This window comes from Balearica regulorum, chromosome 12 (genome assembly GCF_011004875.1).
Source record: "Balearica regulorum gibbericeps isolate bBalReg1 chromosome 12, bBalReg1.pri, whole genome shotgun sequence".
NCBI lineage: Eukaryota > Metazoa > Chordata > Aves > Gruiformes > Gruidae > Balearica > Balearica regulorum.
Genome location: NC_046195.1, coordinates 10428055 through 10454728, shown reverse-complemented (window position 1 = coordinate 10454728; position 26674 = coordinate 10428055). Strand labels below are relative to the sequence as shown.

The 26674-nt window shown below is 39.0% G+C and overlaps 1 protein-coding gene across 5 annotated transcripts; it reads left to right on the top strand.

Annotated features, from left to right (window-relative positions):
* The first annotated feature begins 55 nt into the window (after window positions 1–55).
* TMOD3 (tropomodulin 3) lies at window positions 56–26609 on the top strand. 5 transcript variants are annotated; one of them, XM_075765074.1, is made up of 11 exons: window positions 72–133; window positions 5962–6122; window positions 7385–7571; window positions 9036–9192; window positions 16350–16472; window positions 17077–17166; window positions 17692–17822; window positions 18918–19025; window positions 20489–20632; window positions 20982–21126; window positions 23521–26609. In XM_075765074.1, the coding sequence occupies exons 3-11, from the start codon at window positions 7446–7448 to the stop codon at window positions 23550–23552; spliced, it is 1056 nt and encodes a 351-aa protein (XP_075621189.1). In that variant the 5' UTR covers window positions 72–133; window positions 5962–6122; window positions 7385–7445; the 3' UTR covers window positions 23553–26609. The 5 variants fall into 5 exon arrangements, with proteins under 5 accessions (XP_075621187.1, XP_075621189.1, XP_075621188.1 ...); XM_075765072.1 differs by lacking the exon at window positions 5962–6122 and having other exon boundaries at window positions 56–133; XM_075765073.1 differs by lacking the exons at window positions 72–133; window positions 5962–6122 and adding an exon at window positions 306–410.
* Window positions 26610–26674: the final 65 nt, after the last annotated feature.

The window sequence follows — 26674 nt, the reverse complement described above, 5'->3', positions numbered from 1 at the left end:
GCCGGCGCAGGCGCGGTGTCTGGCCGGCTCCCCGCGGCCGGACTACATCTCCCGTCATGCTCGGGGGCGGCGCGCAGGCGCGGCTGGAGTTGCTGGTCGCGGCTGAAGGAGCTGGGTCGTTGCCGCCGCCCGGGTGAGTGGGGAGCGGCTGCCGCGGGCAAGGGTCGCGGGCCGGAGCGTGGCCGCGGCCGCTCGGGCTGTGCGGGGCAGTCTTCGCCGGGGTGCTGGGGAGGGTACGGGGTGGGGGGTGGCGGGCGCAGCCCTCCGTCCGCTGCTACAGTGCGGCGGGAGGGGCCGCGGCGGCGGGAGGAGGAAGAAGAAGAAGGGGCTGAGGCAGCGCCCGCCCGCCCCGGACCCCAGTGGCTCACCGGGGCCCCCCGAAGCCTCGGTTGGCTTTCCGGAGCGGGAAGGTCAGGGCTTCGTTAGTGCGGAGCTGGCGGGCGCGGGGCGGGGTTTTCCTGTCTGCGTTGGGAAATAGGCTCTCCGGCAGTGGGGCTCTGCCGGGGGCAGTTGAAGGGGTTTTGGGGGCTCCGGGGCTGAGGGGAGCGGGGCGGGTGTCTGCTGGTGGGCGTTCAGGTAGGGGGTATTAGCTACTTAGCCAGCACCCAACTTTGCTGTGAAACCCGAAAGCTAATTTTAAAAACTTTGCCTGTAGATCTGTTTAGCATAATTCTTTCAACTTGCTATGTATGTTTTCTACAATGTATAAAGCATGCCAGTTAATGACACTTAATTACGGAAGAACGCTTTTCCGGTGGTGGGTGGCAGAGAGCTTGTCCTCTGCAGCACTGACACCAGGTTTCCGCTGCTGGGGGCTCCCGCCGAGGCCGCACCCCAGCACGGAGTGGGCCCCCAGCAAGGGGTGGGGGTGCAGCCGAGGCCCAGGAGGCTCCTGTGCCCCTCTGCACACCCGGCTGTCTGTATTTCTGGAGAATTTTGCACCTACGTTCCCAGTAGGAGCCTCTGAAAGCTGTCTGCCTGTTTCTTTGCAGGTAGGTGCAAGTTGTGTTAAAAGTAAGTGCTGTTCTAGAGAGGTTGCTGTATGCTTTAAATTTGTTGTAATGTATTGAGTGTCTCCTCAAGACTATGTTATGGTACTGTGTCAGGTGCACGGAGCTTGGAAGGCAGCCTGTGATGTAGGGGAGAACCTGAAATGGGCTACTACTCAGAAGTTTTCCCCAAGCAATGTAATGTGAATAAAGTGAATTTCTTCTGTCCCATTCTAGGATTGTAAGTTTCATCACTTTTCTGTAATGGCTACAGATACCTGAATGTTTCTATAATCATTCAATAGCTTGCATCTAATGTTTCTTTTTGACTGAAATGCCTGTAGGCACTTCTTCCAGGAGGAGATACTGTGTATCGGGGTCTATCTCTATTGAAGAAAATCCAGGCATTGTCTGAAAAAAAACCCCCATCCATAAATGCCAAAACATCCCTTATCCTGGGCAGTCAGTAACTCCCAAATGCAGTGGTGCTGCCCTGCACGTTGGAAGAGGGAATGGAGACCTGGAGTGGTGATTTCTCCCAGAGGAACTTCTCAGGGCGGGCAGTACCTGTGGTAACTGGGATTTTTAGCTTACCCCAGCACTGTATTTATTTGGGATCATAACACCTGCCCTGCAGCTAGTTTGATGAGCGTGCCTGGAAGTGTCGTGGAGATGGGTGTGCTGAAACGCTGCCTCCCGCACTGCCGAGGCTGCCACTTCCGTGCCCTGTGCAGTTTGCCAAATGTGCGCTTTGGGGCTCCTGGTTCCGTCGCCTCTGCTACAGCCTGGGCTGGATGGGTACGTCCATAGAGCCCTGCAGTGTGGGTGACTGGCTGTCAAGAACAGGCACGCAGGAGTAAGTTTTTACGGGACAACGCCAACTTGGCAGCTTAGTCATCACTCAGAGCACCCTGCCTGCAATACGGCTGTGTCCTGGTTCTGTGTAGTTGTATACAGGATATATAAAAGAGCAAAGTGAGCTTTGTCTGGTTCCAAGTGCCCTCTGATACAGAGGAGGAGCTGGCAGGAACTGGAAATACAGGTGTTTTCTGATTTCCTTCATCATGGAAGAATCTTCATGGTCCATGTAGTTACTCTGCAGTAGCTGTCTGTTCCCCTCCACTCCTCAGGACACTGTATGGACAAATGCGAGGTTGGAGAAGCTCAGTTTGCCGTGTATAAAACTTACTGAATTGTTACTTTGAACAGAATGAAGCCTCAGGCTTGCTTTTGTAGGAAAATAGCCCAGAATAGCTATTCCTTACTGCCTGGAAAACACAATTTACCCGGACAAAAAGTGTAGGCAAAGATGAGCTGCCACCTGCTGGCTCCGTCCAGCTTTGGGCCAGGGAATGGCTGCTGGTTCCCTCGGCAGGAGAACTTGGCTCATGGACCCTACCCCAGGCTAGGGATTCGGAAGGCTCAGATGGGTTTTTGAGAGCTTTCTGCTAAGGAAAGCAGCATTGGGCTGTTGAGCAGAGTTATTGTAAGGCATTACAAAAACATCCTAAAGAACCTGCTGGGCTTATGGTAATATTTATATTTACTCATTTTTCTTCTAGTTTTGGTAACTACAGATAACTCTTTCAAGTGTGGCACATTCTTCAGAAACAGTTCTGTATAATCTTGCACACTGGAAAATAAAATTGTTGCCATTGTAGGGGTTCCCTGGGGAAATGCTTGGATTAGGCTTCTCCAAGCAGCTGGGATGGTCTGGGGCCCTGAGTGGTGCAGGAATGCCGAAAACCCTGCGGAACCCCTGCTCCAGAACCCCCCCTGCTCCGGGCTGGGTTCACACAGAGGCTGGGTGGAAGGAGGCTCCAAAGGAACAAATGAGATTAAAGTGAACTCTGTCAACATGCTGGCCAAAACCGGCTTGGTTTGTTTTTCATGATGTCACTTCTATTTTAAAATGTAAGTTATGGAAACCATTTATAGTGGACTTTAACAAGATTGTAGTTTCCTGTGGGCAAGATATTTCTAAAGAGTTACTCCTGTTAGTCCCAAGAAATTGTGTTCTTAAGTATAATAGAAATTTCTGGGGGGTGATTTTTTGGAAAGAAAATTTAAAGCTAGCTATTTTTAGAATCTTTTGGTTTTTAAAAATACTCTGTCAGAGAAGAGAAAAGAAAAATATTTTAACTTGTGGATAAGTGTGTGAAAGTTGCTTGACAGTCTTTCAGGGGGTGATTCAGGTAGTTTTAAAATGGCCTGAATCACAGAATGGCCTGGGTTGGAAGGGACCTTAAAGCCCATCTAGTTCCAACCCCCTTGCCATGGGCAGGGACACCCTCCACTAGACCAGGTTGCCCAAAGCCCCATCCAACCTGGCCTTGAACTCCTCCAGGGATGGGGCATCCACAGCTTCTCTGGGCAACCTGTTCCAGTGCCTCACCACCCTCATAGAAGACAATTTCTTCCTAATCTCTAATCTAAATCTCCCCTCCTTCAGCTTAAGCCTTCTCTTCTCCAGGCTGAACCACCCCAACTCTCAGCCTGTCCTCATAGGAGAGGTGCTCCAGGCCTCTGATCATCTTTGGGGCCTCCTCTGGGCTCGCTCCAACAGGTCCATGCCCTTATGTTGGGGACCTTCCCTCCAGCATGTCGACCCCACCACACAGCTTGGTGTTGTCAGCAAGCTTGCTGAGGGTGCACTCGACCCCACTGTCCATGTCGCTGACAAAGACGTTAAACAGTGCCAGTCCCAATACCAACCCCTGAGGAACGCCACCCATCACTGGTCTCTGATTGGACATTGAGCCCTTGACCACAACTCTTTGAGTGCGACCATCCAGCCAATTCCTTGTCCACTGAGTGGTCCATCCATCAAATCCATGTCACTCCGATTTAGAGACAAGGATGATGTGCGGGACAGTGTCAAATGCCTTGCACAAGTCCAGCTAAACTAAAGTTACTGCTATCTTCTAGTTTCTTTAGTTGTTCTTTGATTTCTCAGGTAAAGGAACAGTGGTAAGATTTTTGCGTCTGTGGTGCCCAGCAGAATATCTTCACTTCTGATTTTTCAACTTCTGCTTAACGGAGAATTGAAATTTGATTGATTGGAAGTGATGGCTTTGTTTCTGTTTCCTTAAATGTTTCTTATGCAACTATGAAGTTGCTAGAGTGAAGAACTTACTTTAACTTACAGTTATATATCTGAAAAAAGAGTACTAGCCCTTTTGACTTTTAAGATATGTAATGTTTTCATGGTAAAGCTAAGAAAGATACTTAGACGAAAAGTAGCTCCGCTTGTCAAAAAAGTGCAAAGTATTTGCAAAGCCAAAATTGACGGTTACAGTTTTGCCTATGATTTTGCAGTAAGATGTGCCACAAATATTCAGAGTCTAAATAACTGCTCCTTCTAAAATCTTGTAATTTGTTATGCATTTATCTTTATGTTGCACTACTACAGTGAGTGATGGAAAGCAAATAGAGTACCAGTTGTGTTTAATGGGAGGTGAGGGGGCTTGTTTGATTAGATTAGGGCTTCAGCCGGCCTTTATGCCCTTTTTAGGCAATGAGAATTCCTGATACCATGTTTTAAAACCTGATTTTTAGCACATTATATATTAGTGTCATATATGCTGTGGTTTCTGCCGTAGGGATGTTTCTGAAAGTCGTTACCAAGCAATCTCTGTGTAGTACAGACATGCTAATCAGTGCTACCATCATAACCTTTTTTAAAGGTGTCTCACGTTAAGTATGCTTGCATATTTAAAAATATAATTTTGATTGATAGGTATTAGAAAATATATCCCAAACTCTTTAAATTTAAATTTGCCAGGCCACATGTGATTCTATTCCTCTTGCTTAAGTGAAGACTCAGTTACAGAAAGAGTGGGGCTTTTTCTCTGCTGCTTTATTTTTCACTCTTTTTGTGTGTATGAACATTGTAGCTCACAATTAGAAATGGCTACTTTGATCATATTATAGAAACAAGTGAGACTAAGGGCTATGACCTGAACATTAATTAATGTATTATAAAGGATGAGTAGTTTTCCAATGTAAAACATAGAAATGCAGTAAATAAAAGGTAATTAATTCTGGATGACAGCGTTTTACAGTGATTCATGGGGACAAAATATAGCCTATGTGAATGTAATGTATGGTTATGCAGTGCTACTCTCCATCAGAGTAAGGGGAGCATTATTCTGCAGTACGCTAACTATTCTGCACCTTATAATTACCCCTTAAAACTACACCTTTTAATATTTGAATGCAAATGGACATGCAGAAATGGGTTAAATAGCAGCATGTTGATGCAGGATTCAGATGGTGCAGCCTGGTCACAAACAATGCTGTGTAATCAGCTGCAGGAAATGTTTTTCTCTTATGATAGTGTGTAATGGCTTAAGCGGTAAGGAAGGGCAAAACATTAAGACTCTAGGAATGAGAAGTTTGCATGCAGATTGTGTGGCATCTGCTGCAGCTGTCAGCTAAGTGTCCTTCAGTTGTTGTGCACCTAGAGAAACAAATACCACAAGACTATGAAAACTGTAGGAGGTGGCACACTGGACCATAGTTACTCCTTTAGTTACTTTTGGAATGCAGCTTTGAAAAACATAGGTGTGCTACCCTCAGCATTTTCGGCAGCCATTAAACTTGGATGTTCTCAGCTCTGTGTCCTCTTGCAAAAGGTCCAAGCTCTTCCAACATGATTGATTTTAGTTCAGAGGAAGCCAGACGCTGTTCTTCTGACGTAATTTACCATTAAATTGAGAATTCCTCCTGTTTTTTGTTATGTTTGAGATAATTCCAAAGCTGAAATACCAACTTAGATAAAGTTATGTCCTATTGATGTCAACAGTGGCTTACAAGTAGGCTCTAGTGTTTATATCAGTAACATTTTTTTTAAAAGCAGACATCCTGAAATAGCTGTAAATATATTCTTTTTTCAGGTGTAGACGTTGGTAGGAAATGAGAATTTGCTGTTCTTGCAAGAGCAATTGTTAAAACCAGACCTACTTTACAGGTAAACTTGACCGAATGACGTGGATGAACCTTTATGTGCTCATGTCTGTTCAGTGTCTCTGAATTAAAATATCACCGTGCATAACACTGACAGCCAGGGAGACCTTTCTTGATGTAAACAACTGAGGTGAAGGAATCCTGTAAGCAGGATTCCATGGTACAGTATGTATGTAAGGCTCTTCCTTCTTTTTACTTAAGAGGCAATAACTTTAAATTGATCTGGTTTTGAAGAACAGTGTGAGTGCAGGTTTGACATAATGCAGTTAGTGTATGTGGTGTGAGCATCTGAACCGGAATGTGGACTACTGGAGAACCATTAACACTTGCTGTATGTCTGATCTGTGTTGAGTATTTTTATAGAGCCGAGAAAGGAGTTTGGGAGGCTAATGAGCCTGAATATATGGATCTAGCTTTTGCTCCTCACATCCATTATGGACACTCTTGCTCACTTAGTCATTCAAGTTACCTTTTTTGCATGTGTGCTCAACTGGAAGCAAAAGGAGAATCCTAGAACTCCTTACAGAAAAATCTGAGAAACCAACTGGTCTGCTTCAACACTGTCGTGACTGTTTGTTTTTTCCAAGCCAAAAGCTCAAAAATTGTGACTGTTAGAAAAAAGGTTCCCTGTGCTTTCTTTGTCAGTGAGAAGTACTATATAGACTGTACATTTTTGAAGGAGCCCAATTTCCTCTATGTATAATATTTAGCGAGCAGATATGCAGTTAGTGAATCTGTTCTGTATTTTTAATCTTTTTTTGGTGGTAGGATTGACTGGAGTGCTGCTACTTAGGAGCTGTATTCCCTAAGCCTTTCATCAAGGTATTTTAATTTTCCTCTGATAGAACAGAATGTTATTTCAATGGTAGTGCTATAATTAACTCGGAGACAAGCTTCCTTTGTTCCCTCTGTAGGTAACACACAGGGATATGAGTCAGTAATAACCAATTAGCTTGTTTGTAGTGAAGTTCTCATTTACTGCCCTCAAATGGCAACAGCAGCAGCAACAATCAATCTTAACTCTTCTTTTGATTGCAGCATCTGTAACAACCGATGGCATTAAGCCGGACTCATACATACTGGGTATAGTTGGTATGTCCTCCCTCCTACCCCACAGCCTGCCCTGCTCTGTGGGAATTATGGCCTTGGAGTTCTCATTGAGAAAACCGGGTACTGGCATTCATCTGAAAATATGTGTAGCTTAGTTACTGATGGAAAAGGGCATGGCAGGATGGGATTCTTGTCAGTGAAGCAGCAAGGTGTAGACAGCTTCCAAGTGCTCTTTGTTTGTTGTAGAATAACAGATAGATATGAATACTGGATGAAAAAACCTTTAATTTCAAAGATGTGTTTGTAGGTTGAAGATGCTTTGTAGTTGGGATATTTACCTTAACTATGGTTATTTCTTTTTAAAACTTTTTTTATAGATCTGGTTAAGAATAAGACTTGGGTTTTGAAGTGTTTGAGCAACTTGCTCCTGCCCAAGTCATGACACTCCCATTTCGAAAGGACTTGGACAAGTACAAAGATCTCGATGAGGATGAAATTCTTGGCAAACTTTCGGAAGAAGAACTGAAACAACTGGAAACTGTTTTGGATGATCTTGACCCTGATGTAGGTATTAGCCAAGAGAAGTTTTAGTTTTTCATTTGTTCAGAAACTAGTTTGAAATAAATTGAGACCTTTTTTTTTTTTTTTTTTTTTTACTTGTACCATATACTTCTGGACAGAGTTGTTTCCTAGTCTGGTAATGATCTTATTTACAGATATATACACATACATAATGTTTCAACTGTTTATTTCCTGTTTGCAATGTGAATGCAACTGCAGTAAACTGCAAGGGATTGTCAGGAAGAGCTTTCTGGGATTTATTTATAAATAAAAATTGCTCTTAGTCATCTTCTTGAAAAGCAAGTTTATTTGGAAAGGCCTGTTTAACTTTGCTGTTTCCAGTGTTGTCTGGTAAACAGTCCTTTTGCATCCATTTTTATTTTGTTATTTCTACCGTGGGAGTTTGGGAGAGGGAGAGTGCTAACCTCTTCTAAAGATTCCTGGTCCTGTATCTGGTGGCCTGTATCTATTCCTGTCCTTGTGCTGACTTTGCAAAGAGGAGGCAAATAATTACTCAGCTCCTGAATGATTATGTCAGCATGGGGTATTGAATAAGGAATATTTTAACTTTCTGTTAAAGAGCTGAATTATGTCCTCTACTGATACTGGATACTGCAGCTAATGTCAGAGTCCAAGACTTGTGTTTTCACCTCCTGATTCTCTGTTCCCGCTTTAGTAGTAACAGGAGTAAGGTTTAATCTTGATGTTCAGGGATCGCTTAAGAATATTATGATCACCTATTTTGTTGCACTGCAAAATATTCTTGATATTTTAATTGGCTTTGGCTTTATAGACATTTTAACAGAGGAGAACTGGCAAAAGTGATTGGTTGTCTTTTATGGCAGTCTGAATTTCTATATGTTCTGTTCTTTCCATACTGATATCCTCCATTTTTTTCTGGTTTTTGTTTGTTTGTTTTCTTTAGCTGAAATATGTTGATGATGGCAATAAAACACCCCACCCTGAGTCAAGTCAAAAGTAGAAATACCCTGCGTTAAAGCCAGACAATAGTATAGGCAGTTGTCTGAAAGACTTAGAAACATGGATGTAAGTGATGGAGGAAGTAGTCTCTTGCTGAATGTCTAAACTGTAAATAGCTGAGTTTTATTTACTACTAGTCATTTAAACAGTGTTCATTTTAGAAAAGAAATGCAAAGTAACTTTTTAAAAAAAAAAGTAACTAGCAAGTCTAGTGCTGGGAGGTATTGTGCTTAAAGAATTGCTTCAGTCTTATTTAGAGTGCAGTGTGCTCTATTTCTGATTATATTCTTGGTATCTAAAGAATAGATTACCTTGTGGCCTCCCCTGCACCAAAAGATGGAAGTTGGCAGGGGATCAAAGATTGCCTAAAAAGGATGACATACCCAGTTTGAACCTTGGGGAGAGGGAGAAAGAGGGAAGTGAAACTAAACAAGTGTTCACTCAGACTTGCTAAGCTGTACTTATTTGCTCTATTTTGTTTTGCAGAATGCGCTTCTGCCTGCAGGATTCCGACAGAAAGACCAGACTGCTAAAAAGGCTTCAGGCCCCTTCGACAGGGAACGACTCCTTGCATATTTAGAGAAGCAGGCTCTTGAGCACAAAGACAGGGAAGACTATGTGCCTTTTACAAGAGAAAAGAAAGGTAACACAACCCTATCTGGTGTAAGTGGTTATGAAATCTCTGAAGTGGACTAGCCAGAACTACCATGAACCAAAGTTTATTGAAGCACTGGCAGCTGTAATGCTTTTTAACTTACAGCGTTTCCAAATGAGTGCTACTGTGCAGAGGCGGGATGCTTCCTGTTCAAGCATTTTGTGGTGCTGGGGCTGGCGTGCTGTTTGCATGTAGCACAGGAAGGAAATAAGACTCAAAATTTTTATCAGATACTGCAAAGTTCTGATGGGGATGGTATCCTCGAAGTGAGAGCTACCCCTGATTTGTGCCAATAATAACAAATTCTGTCATTGTGCCTGTGGCTTATGCCTTGTGATGCTGAGTACAGGCGGTAACTTTTGTAATACTACACTGAATTTAAAAAATAGCAGTAGAATGATGTCGTGGTAGATACTCTGTAATGTTCAAAGAAGCAGGCTGACAAGGCCAGGCAAGTGGTGTATGCAATCATGTTGTCCTTCTAGTATCCTTACTGAGAGGTTTAATAAGATTGCATAGTTATTATTAACTATTTATGTCATCAACATTGCAAGAAGCCTTGAAATCTGGCAGTAGTTTGTGGTCTAAAAACCACGGAAACACTGATCCAATGAGTGGGCACGTTATTAAAGCCTGGGATTTTAAATCTTTGTTTTGGATCTAGTCTTCTTGTTGACTCGATGGGAAGCATTCTCCTTTTCAGGAGAAAATTAAAAACTAATATGCATCTTAAATACTGTAAGAATAGATTTATTTTTTTTTTCCCCCTCCACAAAACAAGAGTTCCCACATTTGTTGTGCCTTACTAAGCATTATTGTTAGGGACAGAAACTGCCAGTCCTGTGCTGGGCACACATGCACAGGAGGAGGCTTTTAGCTGTCTCCACAGGGTTTGTGTACTGCTTGTGAATCCCAGCTCATCTGAACCTTCCCCAGCAGCAGGGCAGATCTGCTGCAGTAAGACTTCAGTAAATTGTTTGCTAAGTTGTATTCCAACAGGCTCCTCTCTTAAGGGTTTGAAACCCTGGGCATGGAACATTTGCTCTAGTTGGTATTTATTTTTCTACTGACTACTAGTGCTTCATTCAGATAGGTGGTTCTTTAAAGTCAGCTTACATATGCATGCACACGGCAAAACTATTTGTTTGGGTAGATAAAATCTGTGAGAATCATGTAGAAAAACAGAAGGGTCCAGCTGTAATGCAGATCTTGGTTAAGAAAGATCAAATGTCATTTCCTTTATGTAATGAAGTATTACTAAATAGCAGTCTGTCTGGTTGTTGCAATATGTCATACCAGTTTAGTTAGTAAAATTTCCTGTACCTCTTAAGAAAAAAAAAAAAGTTGCTCTTTAATAACTTTTTCTACCATTTATTTTAGTACCATAGAAGATGAGATAATATGAAAAAATGAAATGTAGCTTACTTTTATTAAAACTAAAAATGTGGAAACAAATGTTCGGTATGGAAATTCATGCTCTGTTAAATGGGCAGGAGGAGGCAAGAGCCTAAGCTCATTGTGTAGTAGGTGAGGGATAACTTTTTCTTTTCCCCTCATGAAAATGTTATGGGTCAGCTTTGACTTGTTGCCATGTTTGTAGCCCTTTTGCACAAAAATGGCAAACCTATACAACAATATTTTAAATCAAGAAATCATGATTGTTATCTAGATGTAAAACTTGGAAAGGGAGTGGAGCAAAACTTAAGTAGGATGTTTTTTATCTAGAGGGAGCTCTTATCTAACGTGCTTTTCTTTAATGTTAAAAAACCAAACAAACAAGTACGCTGGCTTATAAGATTTCTCTTTGGCTAGATAAATATATTATGGAGAAATGCTAACAAATTGTGGAATAGGGATAGGTGAAAATCTTGCTTGATTATCCTGTTAATTCAGAAGAAAACTGACAATCGTAACCTTCAGATCCAGAGGTTTTGCAGGGGGAGAGAGGGATTGGAGTTGCAGCTATTTTCTTGATGCCATTTTTGTGGGTCAGGCTTTGCTAAGATATTTCTGTGTGCCTAGCTGGTCTCATTGCTCTTAGTCTAATTATTAATTTAATGGAGTAAGAAGAAGAAAATCTATCCTCTTTCTCTTTCCTTTTCCAATTTTAGTAGAACTGCCGTCTTGCGTGGTGATTTGACCTGCAGGTTTATCAAAGGAACTTACCCTAGGTTAATTTTAAACATTCTGGCTTGCTACTGATTCTGGGAACCTTGTTTCCCTACTGCAATAGAAAGGAAAATCCTCTCTTCCAGTTGTCCTAAGTACCTTGTTTTAGGGTAACATGTTATTAAAAAAATGGTGCGTGTGTCTCACTAATAGATGATGTGATTTCTCCAAATCTTTGGAACCTCTTTTGCTGTGTGCTATGAAGATCTTCCACAATGGAAAGTGCCCTGATGTAGTGAGATGAACAGTGCTAAAGAAATGTGAAGCTTAACAATCCCTAAATTAGATTCCATTGCATTTTTCCAGTGTCTGATTTTGTTTCTAAAAGCATCCTTAAAAAACATACTTTGTTTTTAAACACGATTTAATGACTTAAGTCACATTCTGTTCCAATTAAGTGTTGAACCATACAGTAAACCATTGTTCAGGAGATTCATGAGAGCTATGTGGTAATAATTTCAACAAAACTAGCTTTGTCTCAGTCTGTATATGTCATAAAGATTTTACAAGGCATACTGCAAGGAGAAGGATCTCTCATCTAAACGTCGAAGTGAGGCTTCAGCGCTGGAGTCTGCTGCCCTCGAGTGTGTTCCATGCATCCGACCAAGTCTGACCAATGCTCCTCATTTCTCTTGGAACAGCAAAAGATGAAAATTATTGCACCTGAGATAAACATATCTAACATCAGTAATGTACTTTGTGCTGTATAGTGCGAGGCACTGGCAAATTATTATGTAAACTAAGCTTCGCATTTCTAGCCTTTGCACTCTCTGAATCATGGCTTTTCCTTCCAACTCTTCTGCTGCATTCCCACTGGGGTATGTTTGTTCTGTGTAGATTTGCATTTCATGTAACTTCTGCTTTAATGCTGTTTTGTTTTTGTTTTCCCTGCTCTATCACCCAGAAAATATTGTTAGGCTGAAACTGTAGTCACCTGGCTCAAGGTATTTTGTTGCTGCCCTGCTCAGTTGTTGCTCTAGATCATAATTTGTTTCTGTTGCAGCAGGATTTGGGATGCTGTGTTCTCTGCCTTTCAATCACTGGTCTGTAAAGGAAATTTGTTACATGTAGTAAAACAAAGCTAATATCCTGTAGGAGCTTTGAGGAAACAACTTGTGGAATTGACATTCTCCATACAAGACCACTAGAACAAAATAACATGTGATACTCTAGCCTTAATGTCAAACAGTTTTCTAACTCACTTCTATGTGCTCTGTAATCAGATAACAAATAAGTGTTGTTTCTGCAGTAAGACTTACTGAGGAAGACACTTGTAAGCACAATTTAATACTAATTATTTTAATTCAACTTACAAGTGAACTGATGAACCTAAGTCTGTCACATGGTAGGAATTGGTGATTGATGAACTGTGGATTATATCAATTTCTGGATTGATGAAACTTTAAGGAACGTAAGATGTAAGGAATATATCAGATGTTGCTCACTCTTCTTCATGAAATCACTTATGAGACATGCTTGTATTCAGTTGTCCTCAGGTGACACTTGATTCCTTTTCTGCAAACAGAGTACTGCAAAGTGAATTTTAGACTTTCTTCTCATCTGCAAGTTGTGGTCACTTGCCTACTAGCATGGGGGTAGGACTGCAGGATACGTGAGAATAGTTCCAGCAATATGCAGTGCATGGCCACACTGAACAGACCAGATTTCTGCAAGATTTTTCAGTCCCACCTTAGATCCTGTGAGTCTGTGTATGAAATGTTTAGGGCACTTCAACAGACATCATCCAGCATTTCTGCCCTTTGAGCAATATGACTGTGTGGAATTTGGAAGTGAAAGTTCATTCTGTAGCAAAGAAAGCCTGTGAATTAATCCTGGGACATGCATGGTTTAACATGTTAGCTAAAGGCATAGAAGACTTGAATGTGTAATTATTACAGAAATTATGTGAACATCTCTGAAATTTTCCTTTTTGTATTGCTTAATCTTTGCACTATCCTTGTTGGCTGAAAAGGAGGATGTCATGTTCCTTCATGTGATCAAATCCCTGCTTTTTTGGAAATGTTCCACGTGAGGGCTGAGAAAGCTATTCACCTCATGGGTTGCACAGATGTGTAGTGTTTTCTTGTGGGGGTTTTTTTGGTTGTATTTTTTAAGCTTACATTAGTAAGGGGGGAAGGGAATTGCTAAACTGTCTTGGCAGCAGGCCTTGAGTTAGATCATCGTCCCCAGAGACACAGGGGTCTTACCCTTTTTGAAGTACATTCATTACTAGAAGTGAGGAGTGGGGAAGGACCTGTTTTCGTACGTGCATTGCAAACCTCTGAACTCTGGGCTAGGATGAAACGAAGCCGATGAATGAGAGATTATATACACAAGGGTGTGACCTGTTTTATAACAAAAACTGCTCCCGACCCAGTTCATGTGCCTGGAGTTGGCTGCAGTGAACATTTCTGGAGGGGAGCGGCTTTGAACACTTTTGCTTTAATGAAAGCTGAATATGCTTCTCTCTCTCTTTAGGTTATCTTAAGAGTCAGGCATATATGGATAAACTTAGTCTTACTTTTTGGAAACAAGTGTTTAGAACCAGAAGTTCCTAACCTATGAGTTACTTAAAGTAACATGAGGAAAAGTAGTTCCTTTTTGTGAGTGCTGTGTGATGGACCAGACAGGAGGCTCACCTAGGTTGAAATACGTTTTTACGAAGTTGCTTTTAATGGAGATCAGTTTCCTTCTCCCGCTTGCTGCCTGCTGCACTGATGCTGCAAACAGGATGACATGAACAAAGGCTCAGGTGCTCAGATCACACTTTACTTCTCTTCTCCTTCCTTGTACTCCGAAATCCTCACTTTTTTTACTAGTCTGTATTATTGAGAGAAAATAATGCAAACATAGCTAATGTAAGGCTTTAGATCATGTGTATGCTGTTCAGAGTGTTTCATGGATTAAGGAAAACCTTCTCAAACATTCTCATATCTCTTGTGAAAATTACAATATAAGTTGAAAGTTATTCTCTCCCCAGTAGGTGATGCTGGTAAAATAAAATGGAGGTAGAAATGCACTGTATCAATTATATCGAAATAATCTTAAACATTAAGCCTTCAATTTATGAAGGTTTTCTTTTAATCCTGGATCACTGCAAACATAGTTTCTTTTGTACTGTCCATCAAACCTGAGGTATGGTTAGTAATACATGTCAGCTGCTTTCAGCTACTGTTTGTAGTCAGTACAGTTATGTAAGCAGATTTATTTTCTGCTTCTAAATATGGATAATGACCATTTATACAACTTTCCAAAGAGATAGCAACCCAGGAACAAAAATACTGTGTTGCTAGCAACAGATCTTGGTCATCAGACTGTTGTCAGAGAAAAACCTGGTACACTTCTTTGTAATCTGTGCTAGTGGCAATGCATTAAAAAGAAAATGAGCCACAAACTATTGTAATCTAGGATGGGAATTTGGAGAGAAAGAAATGTGGATGGGTGTTGTGATGCCTGTGTCGGTTGTGGGACACAGGAGCTGACTTCACGCATTGCTTCCCAGAAGTGGTGACGCCAAAATCCCGCTTTGTTGGAATTTCCCAGAAATAAAAGTGAAACATCCCTATAAAGCTTCCTGTCACTGGGAGGTATTTAAAAATGCTAAACTTAGTCTTAGTCCAAACATGTAACAAGATACGCTTGTATGCAGTATGAAGAAAAAAAATCGTAGGCTTCTGGCTTTTGCCCAGCTGGTCTGATTCTGGTGCCTGGTGGGTTTCCATCGTGTAAGTGGGCTGAGCTAGTGTGATTTGTGTGTGGAAATGGTTTTTAGCTATCAATATGGAAGAGGGTGGATTCTTGAATTAGTACTGAGTCTTTATAGGAAGTTTATCAACACCGCTTCCTACCCTGGGAAGTAACTAAAGGAAGATGGAACCCCTTTCCCACAGCTCGCTCTGCTGATAGCTCAGGCAACTTGGAAAGTTTGAAAAACTTCGAATAACTGTTAAGATTAGATTTGTGGTTTTCTATTTGTGAATTACTTCTGTCAAATGCATCAGTTTTGTTCTCTCATACAGTACCAGAGCTTTTATTTACCACGTTAATTTGTCCTGAACCTAAGCACCCCTTACCTCTCCTGTCTTTACCCAGTGGTAGACTTCTTTGTTCTGAAAAGCCAATTCTAAATCATTCAAATCCAAACTGTTTTCAGAATAACTGTTAGAACAGCTTTCTCATATTCTGATTTCTTACCCTAACTTTTCAGCTGAAGATATAAGCAGGAATTGTGCTAACTATACAGACCACTATTTATAACGCATGTCTCCTAAAATAACTTTTCCCATTACTTGTCTGTAGTGACTAAAATGTTGGTGCAGAATGTGAAATGACTACTGCTTCTTTTCCTGTTGAATCTTGTGACCTTTCTAAGTATCATTTTAGAAAATAGTGTCATTGGCAGAGAAATCAATTATCCTGTTTTGTGCTGTTCACAAACCACGTTTTTTTCAAACAGCTCAGATATTTCCTTTTTTGCTTCAAAACTGAGTTAACATCTGAAATCAGAAATACCGTGTATGCTGTAAAACTGCAGTAAATGCTCAGGTTCACGATTTCAGGTGATTCTTTGATATTCTATTGCTCTGCCACATTCAGATTACAGTTCCGCCTGGGTGCCTTTTTCTGGCCATTGTTCTCTAACGATACTAAGTTTTCCCTACAGGCACTTTTTCTAGGCTGTTTAAAATGTATAATGGAGGCTTATACTTTACTTTCTAATCCTTTGGATTAGAACAAATAAGTTTGGAGTCATGATACGTGAAAATTTGGAATAAGAAGTGTTATATTCCTGCTTATGCTTTTTCTCATCTCTGACTTTCAAGAACACAAAAGAAACCTTATTCCTTTATGTTGTCCTTGGTGCTGCTCTTAGGATTTACTAAGTGTAATATGTATTCCTTAAGTACAGAAAAGTTTAAAGATAAGTAGCTATATAATACAAAGTAACATCAGACTTTTCATTTTCATTACTCCAGGGAAAATATTTATCCCAAAGCAAAAGCCTGTACAGTCTTATACAGAAGAAAAATTCTCTCTTGATCCGGAACTGGAGGAAGCCTTGACCAGTGCCACAGACACAGAATTGGGTGACCTTGCAGGTTAGAGGGTTTTTTGAAGTATGAATTGGGCTGGTGTGTATTTAGAAAGATCTATAATTAATGTGGTAGTTTATGTGTTATCTGGAATGTGACTATAGGAAGTTGTAGTTGTGATAGAAACTGGATTCTGTTATATGCCGGTTTGCTTGTAGCATATCAAGTTTGTTGATTTCTGATAATTTATAGGAAGGTAGATTATTTTGGCCTGCAAAAGATATCTGATTTTCCAACTCAAAACCTTTATGGTCATTCCTCAGACTAGCTGTTTTTTGTTGTGTAAACTACCGCTTTTTCTTGCATAAAATATTATGTTGCTATGTGCCCGTAGTCCTAAAGCTTCAATCAAGAATTTTGTGACTGAACTGCACTTTTAACTTTGATGCTTGAATCTGGTGAGGTCAAATTTTTAAGATGTGAAAGCCAACTAAAAAGTCTATAATTATTTTTTTCTACTTTTCTTTAAATTATTAAGAGGTAGAATGGCTTATTGTACTGATAACTGGGTGTTTTGCAAGCATTAGTTATTATTTACAGGAACTCTGAGCTGAATTATTCAGGAAGAGTAAAACTCATTTTTTGCTTTTTCTTTTTTTTCATTTTGCAGCTATACTGGGAATGTCCAACTTGATAACAAACAATCAGTTCTGTGACGTAGTAGGAAGCAGTAATGGGATTGACAAAGACAGCTTCTCAAGTAAGTGTGTACACAAGTGCTAGAAAAATGAGTTCTTTATACTGCACACAGTTACTATAGCATTAACTATTTTCTGTTGCACTAGCATTCTTTATAGACTATTCAGTCTTGAACTGGAAATATGCATGTCTATGACATTGCTAATTGAGTTCTGGTAAGAGTGGAATTAAAATATGTACACTAAAATCTATTCTGCAGTTAATTCACTCTTGGGGAAATAAAAGACACAAACATGCGTTTGTGTGTGTTAGTTTTTAGGTTTCATGTTTGTGTTTGTAATTCAACTCCCACATGCTTTCTGAAAGAAGCTCATGTGCAAGAAAAGCAGAAAGGCTGTGAGGACCTTTAGAAAATAATTGAACTTTAATGAAAATATGGTCAGGAGAGGATGGTATGCTTTTTGGGTGGGGGAGAGATGAAAAGGCTGATGAAGTGATCTTTAAATACAGTAAATATTTAGTTGAGTATCATTTATTCACAGTGAATGTACCTGACCTGTTTAATTACAATTGAATGCCTTTTCAGATATAGTAAAAGGTGAAAAAATGTTGCCTGTTTTTGATGAACCACCAAATCCCACAAATGTGGAGGAGACACTGCAAAGGATTAAAGATAATGATTCCCGTCTTGTTGAAGTTAATCTAAATAACATTAAGGTAATTACCTGAAGTCTGCAGTAAACATGCTGCTTTTTCTCAGCAGAAGACACTTTAAGCCGTAAAACTCTACGAGAGAGCATGGTAGGCTTATTTTAAGTACAGCAGCCTTTCTGCAACATTTATGTTGCAGTGTGTGTAATCTCAGAAACCTGGAGCTAAACCGATAAGCCATCTCGGTTTCTTTTGCCAAATGTGTATTTAAAAAGTCTTAGATTTTCGTAATGCTAGCCCAGATTTCTGTTGCTGCCAAGTTGGCAACAGTTCCAGGAGTTGGCCATCCTGGAGTTAACTACTACTTTGAATCCTTTGTCTTGATGAAGCAATGTGCTCTCCGTTACTGCTATTGCAAACAAAGTGATAGTTGTACCTGACATCCTTCTGATTCTTGTACAAAAGAGCTGTCGGCAATTAGGGCCGCTTCTGCTCCTAAGCGTAACAGTTGTGTTTTTAAATATGACTAAAACTTTTGTATATTTGCATGAGAGAAAACAGAACTATAGCACTCTGACTTACTGTGCAGACAGCGGTGACGGGCTGCCAGCTGCAGCCTCGCTAGCAACCTAGGCTATTTGTTGCCCTTACTAAAGGAAGAAAATGAAATACGTGGTTTAAGAATATTGTACAGTAGAGAAATGCTAGCCAAAATAAATGCCTAAAAAGGCAACAGAGCAAAACTGCTGATATAATAAACTGAGAAATTTGCTACCCTAATTAATTATCTAAAATTATTTCTTTTACACTTGGCTGCAACTACACAGCAAAAATTATCAAACTATAAATTGGCAAATTCTGGAATTATTCTTAATAGAACACAGAGAATGAAATGCTAATGGTTTCACCAGTTCAAAGCTCTAAATCTTTTTATATTTGTGAAAGGTTAATTTGATGCTGATAGCAGAATGTTCAGTTCATGTAAATTTTGCTCAGTAACAGTTCCAAGTCAGCTAAGTATTTTTTAACACTTCTGGAGAGCAGCGATAGTTAATATTATAGCATGATTTGCTGTAAAGAGAATAAGATAATGGAAGAAGTTGGGAGGGAGGGGATAAACTTGTGTATCTCAAGAGAGTGAAATGCTATTTTTAATTCAAGAACATACCAATTCCAACGCTGAAAGAATTTGCAAAAGCCTTAGAAACCAACACGCATGTGCAGAATTTCAGCCTTGCAGCCACCCGAAGCAATGATCCTGTTGCTGTTGTAAGTACTCTTGCTAACCTGCTCAAGTGTGGGGCAAGGGAAGTTAGGATGGAAAGACACGGTAAGGGATTAAATTGAATCCTGTTTAAATAATTTGGGATGAAAATTATTAAATTCAGTTATACTGTAAAGTATGTTTTCTTTAACAAACCTTTGTTGTACTGAAGTTGGTAAATGATTACTAGTTGACTAATATGCAGCAATGTGCCAGATGTATGAGATGAACAAGAATTATTTTTTCCCCAGTCTCTTCTCCCTGACTTTTCATTTTGCTAACCTCCTTCCTGCTTTTCTTTCTTTCCTCATTGTTTAGTTCCTGATGTTCATTCCACAAGCCAATAGTATATTCAAAATTAACTGTAAAAGAAGCGCATTTGAGGACTGAAAAAGTTCATAATCTTTTTCAACTAACTAGAGTTTTAGTTAAATAAAGTTGTAAAATACCGGTTTCTCTGATCTCCCTGCTGGAGATTTTGGATTAAAGCATTGGCATATAAAGCATAATATTAGTCAACTAGTATCTAGTTTGACACAATTGAAACCTAAGTATTTATCACCTGGTCCTGTTTTTCCTATGTCGAATCAAAAGCAGTACCTTATTTGTTTACAAATAAAGAGGTAAGAAAATGGCACTGACTGTTGTGCCAGGACAATCCTTTGTTTTAATTTCAAATTAGGAAAAAACCTAGTTTGAAACACTCCGTTAAATGAACATTTGAAAGCTATGGTTTGGGTCGATTAAAAAGTTCCTTTTCAGTAGAACTGAAACATTTGTAATAAAAATCTATAGAGGCTTGTTCTCTCGGGTGCGGTTCTGTTGGGGATTTTTTTTTTGCATTATGACTTGACACAAAAGAACTTAAAGGTTATGATTTTTATGATAATAAACCTCAGCAGTTACCTATTCTTGTTTTCTTATTTTCTCAGAAATAAGATCAGGTGTAAGCCATTTCTATAAGTGCTTTTAGCTACATGCTGGAACTGTGCTTAGAGCTTTGCATTTCACTGCTTCCTACCAAATCTGTAGACACAAGCATTTTGAAAGTCAGATCTCCTGTTTACAAATTAACCATATCTAATTCTCTTTTCAGTTGACTAACGCCCTTTCTTTGGCCTTTACTTAGCAGCTTGCATTACTCGTTGTATTCTGTGAAGGCTTACGAAATGGAATTGGTCCAATATGCTAATTTCAGACAATTTATATTCTGTGTAGCTTTTTAGTTTGTAACATGAGAAAGGCAGGCCTTCTCTTGACTAAATACTATTCAAAAAGGGAATGTAGATAATGCCTGGTTGAAGACTCACTTCAGTCTCACATAATGAGTGAAAACTTGCAAAGTTACACCATGAGTCTGTGAACTTGTTGCTCCTATTGAACTAGTTAGTGGAAATGGTTATCACTGTGTCCTGTGAGGTACTGTTGCAAAATTCAAAAGTTTAATGATGCTTTCTTTCATTCAAAGGCTCTTGCAGATATGTTGAGAGTAAACACAAAATTAAAAAGTTTAAACATAGAATCAAACTTCATCACTGGAGTTGGAATTTTGGCACTGGTCGATGCACTGAAAGACAATGAAACATTGACAGAAATCAAAATTGATAATCAGGTAAGTGAGGTGGTGGTAATATCATAATTAAAATCACTCTGTCCTAGTTGACTGAATATTTTTAGAAGGCAGCTTGTGATAAACTTTCCGAAACATTTTACTTTTTAAATATCTTCACCCCATGAATGATTGTCCCTAAGATTCTCAGAAGCATCCAGTTGAAGTTGATTCCTGGTCACTTCTGCACTTGGTTGTGCTTTAAAGTGCATAATTGTGTCTTATGACCTTCTGCCTTTTAGATTAATCAAAATGAAACTGTTTATTGACTAATATGATGAAAGTATTCTGATCTCTTTTAGGCTGAAGAGACATAAGCTCTGTTGTCTTTGTGTACTTTTTGTTTTAACAGAGGCAGCAGCTGGGCACAGTTGCAGAAGTAGAAATTGCCAAGATGCTTGAAGAAAACACCAAGATCCTCAAATTTGGATACCACTTCACACAACAGGGACCTCGAGCCAGGGCAGCTGCAGCTATCACGAAAAATAATGATTTGGGTAAGACCTGTCAGTAGAGAGTGACTATTAAATGGATGTGCGTGGCAGAGGTTTTAAAGGTGTCTGTTTTTCTGCTTTTTTGTTGACATAACCAAAATATGAGTAGATCAGTTTCAGGTTTGTCCTGTGCTTTACTCCTACTCTCACTCTTCTGTTGCTACTTGATGTTCTCCTTTTATTTTGTTGCAAGGTGTTCAGGTGTATGAGTCAAGGATTTTTAGCGTAGTTTAGAACAAGTACATTCAAATTCCATGAGTTGTGGCAAAGCGAGGGAAAATAATACTTTTGATCAGTTTTATTCAGATAAGATTCACTGTTTAAAAGCAGTACTTGAAATTGATAGTGCAGGATGCCCTCTTCAGTGCCAGCACACCCAGTCTCATTTGGATTGCTTGAGCCTGGAAACTTAAAGGTAGCTGCCAGCAGTGGCATTTTTATTTGTTGCAGTAAGTTTTGTTGGAGCTCATCTGTTAGAATCCTAACTAAATGGACTAGCAGAAAATTGGCTAATGATATAACACATGAATGGAAGTACTTTGTATAATAATGTCAAATACTTGAAGCTCACAACTACAAGAAGATAATGTGGTCCATCTATTTAAATAGAATTACATTTTAAAACTCCATTTAATTAAACTTTTTGGCTTTAGGTGCTTTGTGGTAAGGATTACACATCTCACCAGCATGAAAATAGGCCAAGCAGTTTAGTAGTAGTGGCAGTAGTTCAGGAATACATTAGAGGGAATGACATAGGAAATTGGAATTTGATTTAAAGATCTGCTTCCCCTCTGAGTAAAGTTTAAAATGGAGAAGAACAGCTCTGAAAAAATGGAGTAGTAAAATAGAGCATTGAGAGAAAAGAAAGGCACTCAGACGCTGCATAATTGTTTCTCAAAATAGATTCTAAACCAGTTGTTCTTATTTTTTCATTATAATGCTTCAGGTGTGTGTTTACTTTCCTTTAAGGTTTCTCTTTTCACTAGTTCTCATTTTAGTATTTGACTGTTGGAAATCTATGTTTCTATTGATACCTTGCCTTTTTTTCTTTGCTTTCTTAGTCTGGAGTATGCAAGTAAAAGTTTCTGCAAATACCTTTTCATCTCTCCAGCGCTGAAGCTACAGAGACAGGTTACTCTGAATACCCAGTTGGGTATTGAGCACTGAAAACTGAGATGTTCAAAGTCTTTTACTTCTGTCTTCGTATGTTTCTTCTAAACAAACCAGTCTACCTCTTCTTTCTCCCTTGTTTACACTGTGTTGTACCACTTCCCTTTTCCTTGTCTGAAACTGTGTACATGCTGCTTTTAGCTGCACGATTGCAGAAAGCTAAGGTTGGAAACTCTTCCATATGTTCTTGCAACTTGATGAAAGCAGGTATGCATAACTTCTGTCACTGGTGAAAATTATTTGGATTCAAATGGAGATAAGTCTATGGGTTACTCCCAAAGTGAGCAATACATTGGCTTTGTAAAGAGTAAAATTCTAGTGTGATCCTATTCTGAGTGTTTCTTTAGACTGTATGTAAAGCACTTCTTGAGACAGGAAGAGGGATGGGAAACAAAACCACTTTCCCTCTGCTATTTTGATCTGAAGGTAAAGAAAATCAACTCAAATTGCAAAGATCTGTAAAACGACATAATTTCCAATTGGTGGATTTGAGAACAGAATCACTTTCTTCTTATATAGATGCGCTTGCTCCACTTTTTTAAACAATGGAGAGATGCCCTATATAATTTCTAAGACGCTTAGCTTCATTTGTTTTGTCTGCACAGAAAAGGAAAACACAATTTGATAGGGGAAAAATAAAAATATCAATTAAAAATACTACAAATATTGAGCAAAACTCCAGTTATTCAGTCAATCTTGTGAATTCTTAAGTCTAAACAGCATGTGAGCTTTAGTGATCTTATTAACAAATTTTTGTTGCTCTTGTATTTTCTGACAAATGAATATTTTTTTAATTAATGGAATGATTTAGGCTATTGAATGTAACTTCATTTTTTTCAAAGTGTATAAATCTTATTGTATACACTATGAAACTCTTGTACTGTTTCCTTTGAAGCCACGTAAGCTTAATTTTCCACCACTAGAAAACTGCAATGTAGAAAGAGTACTGGCTAAATCCACATACCAAACATAAAATATTTTTTCCCACAAGTCTGTCTCACAAATATTTGAAGCTGTTCAAGAAGAACACAGTAAGCACTGCAAAAGCATAAGCTTAAAATAATGGGTGATACTAAGTGTTAATTACCTTAAGTTGTACTATGTGAAACCATGTGACAAAGTAGGGAATCACTAGTATGGTTCCCTTAACTGTTGATGATGTAGAAATACAAAAAGTAGTTATAATGATAAAATAGTAAAAGATTTTTTTTTTCTCTCTTGTTACAGTTCGCAAGAGAAGGGTTGAAGGAGACAATTAGTAGATCCTGTTGTCAAAACAGTGTGGAGAATTCAAGGGTCGTCAAGGCACGCTCATCACCGTGGGCTTTGGCAATCTTGGACTACATTTACCTGGGTTAGAAGGGAAAAGACTGGAAACTCCATTCCTTTTAAAGCAAAGCTATATTGATAATCTGCTGGTATGCATCATGTTTTTTCAGATTGAGACACAGTAACTGCACCAGTCTCTGTACCATAGTTTTTGGTTGTTTTTTAAGAATTTTTTTGTATTTCAAGACTTCGGCTGTGCTTTCTACTAAAAATGTAATTGCAAATCAATGGTATAATTGTCTGTAGTCAAAGAATGGGACATACAAGATCATTGGGCAGATAATGACCCAATTGAAATGTTTGTTAGAAAATCCAGGGGTGCTTATTTACATGGAGGCGTGTGTATATTCTTGAAAACAATGCGTTAGTGATAAGGGATTCTTCACACAACAGTTGGACTTATTGTGTAGAGCTGTTCAGCCTTGTTCATATGCACTGAAGAGAAATCTTTCACAGCTATCTTACTTGTAATTCTTCTTTTTTATTTTTGGTTAGTTCTTGATACTGTAATTAAGTTTAAAGGCATCCCTTTAAATGAAACAAAAATAAATTGGCTAAGGTCTTCTCCCAAGAGATTTGTGGGACTAATAAAAAAGTGGAAGCCTTAAGCAAAAAAAAAAAAAAGTAGGAGCCTTGCAAAGTGACAGTTTTTCTATTACACATAAATCCTTAAAGTCTTTTTCAAAAGGTCCCGTAACTGTATCTTGCTCGGTGTCTAAACTGGATATGTTTTTAGACTGATTTCATGTGTTCATCAGCATTATTTAGTTTATAGTCTTTGTTTAAAAATCCTTATCTACATTCATAAGTATCAATTTCTCTAGAAGTAGTGGACATGCATTTGTTAAATTCTGCATAATTCTGTACAGGAAAAGCAGTCTTATCTGTAAAACCAGTGTCCTAAGTTGCTGGCAAATGGGAAAAATCCTTTTTTTTTTTTTTTTTTTTTTTCCCAAGCTGTTGCATTAAGCTATTAGTACTTCTTATAAATCAATCCTTTTTTTAATAGAGCAATGAGGTAACACTTCTTTAAGAAAGGATTTTTCTATTGTACATACGTCTTGATGTTGAAACACTACATAAGACATGCAGAAATTAACCAATATGCAGCGTCAAATCAGTATGGCATAGTAGTTATTAAAGTATTTAAAGTTCTTTAAGCAAACTAATAAGGCAACAAGAATCACTTCAACTTCTGTACATAATCACAGTAGACTTCCTTGAAATAATATGAAAAATCTAGCGGCTTTTTGGTGTAGGTCTGTTTGGACTGTACTGTATTAGTTTGCTCAATGTTGTCTTGAGATCATAAACTCACAAAAATGTTCTAAAGGAGCGCTCAGCTATGCTTATAGCAACAGAGAATTCAACTGACAACTGTTTCCATCAAAGGATCATAATATGGTGAGCATTTTATGTATAGCAAACATATTGGACTGAGGTTTTTGCATCAGGTTGTTTGTACTGTAAAAACTTAACAGAGCAACTCTCTGACACTGTGCCCATGTTGTAATTTGCTGCAAATCTTGTTTTGCATCTTTAAAGACAGACTTTGAATTTTACTGCAACTGTACAGAGAATTTTAAACTATAGTGCCTTCAGTGAGGATGTACATAACTGGTTTATACTTGTGGAAGAACATTTTTTTTCTCCTATTTCAAAATCAGCCTTTTATTATAACTACAAATAAATGCGTACTCTGAAAAGCAAGTCGGAATTAATTCTGTTAACACCAAAGACTATACATACTATAACCTCAAAACAATGAGAAGTAATCTGACTAGTAATAAAAAGGGCTTCTTTTTGTTTTGGCTTTTGTACATTTTCAAGAACTTTTTAGATTTTGAAATTTAAGTTCTTGTATAGTATGCACAAAGTCACAATTTATGTGTCTTTTTGCAGACAGTGCTGTATAAACATGGCCAACGCATGTCATGTGCTGAGTTGCCTAAAGCTGTACTTTTTATTTGCTAGGCACCATAATCATTTTGTGTCAAAAAACCAGGCTGTAATGTCTTCCTTCATTTCTTGAAGGGCTGCAAGCTCATGAAATCTGTTCACGTATTGTGATTCCGTGATGATTTATTTTACCATTATCTAACAGGATTAGGCAGTTATCTCCTGCTTGAGGAGAAAAATGGAAGGCTGGATTATGGAAACGATAGCCCAAATCCCTTCCTTACTTTATTAAATCAAGTTTAGCTGCTTAATGATTTGTATTCCAATCAAAGGCAGGGGCTTTTAGGCTCCAACTCTCAGGTGTCCTGTCACAGACAATAGTAGTGGACCTTAATAATTGGTTTGGCTCTGTGGACAGCAGCTAAGTATTTGACTGCTTGTGGGCACTTTCAGGACAGATATCTGACAGGCTGGGCTTAGAAAACTAGGGGTTTTTTTAACCAGAGGAGTTTGGCCCTCCAAATTGTTGCAAGACACTTGGCATCGTGCATGGAACAGTTACAACAATCACTTTTGTGCCTACTATGTATATCCTTTATGGAATAAATGAAGGAATTCAGTCTGTAGTCAGGAATTGTAAACCAAAGTCTAATTTTGCTATCAAGTGTAGTGAGATCTTGTGTATGACTTAATTTTTCTTGAGTGCAAAAGTGGTATTACTTTGATAACCAGCTACCATAAACACATGGTCTTTTTTCCAAGAGAGGCGATACTTTTTTCCTTCTTGATTATTTTGCAGGCTTAAAGCATAAGTCAAACGACCCCACGTTGTTGATTCTGTTGGTTCCAAACTAAGCACAGAAACATAGCCTATATTCCAAAGCAATTATCTATTTACTGTTGTATTTTAAAGAAATAGCCTCATTCTCTCTACAGCTTGAGTAATACTGTTTGTAAGCTACAAACGAGCAAGTGTTCAATTTCCATTGAGGAAACATGAATTGAGTGTTTTAGCATATCAGCACTATATGCTGTCAGACTGTAAACCAGTACAAGTTTTGGATTATTAAAGTACTGTATTCTTTTGTGGCTGGTTTGTTTGGGTTTTTTGCTTGGTGGGTTGTTTTTTTTTTCGTGTACAAAGTTGACCCCC

Coding starts and splice junctions, on each gene's coding strand:
- TMOD3 (XM_075765072.1), top strand. CDS start 7,446: ATGACACTCCCATTTCGAAAGGACTTGGACAAGTACAAAGATCTCGAT. Junction 16,473..17,076: donor AGAATTGGGTGACCTTGCAG/GTTAGAGGGTTT, acceptor TTCATTTTGCAG/CTATACTGGGAATGTCCAAC. Junction 20,633..20,981: donor AAATCAAAATTGATAATCAG/GTAAGTGAGGTG, acceptor TTGTTTTAACAG/AGGCAGCAGCTGGGCACAGT.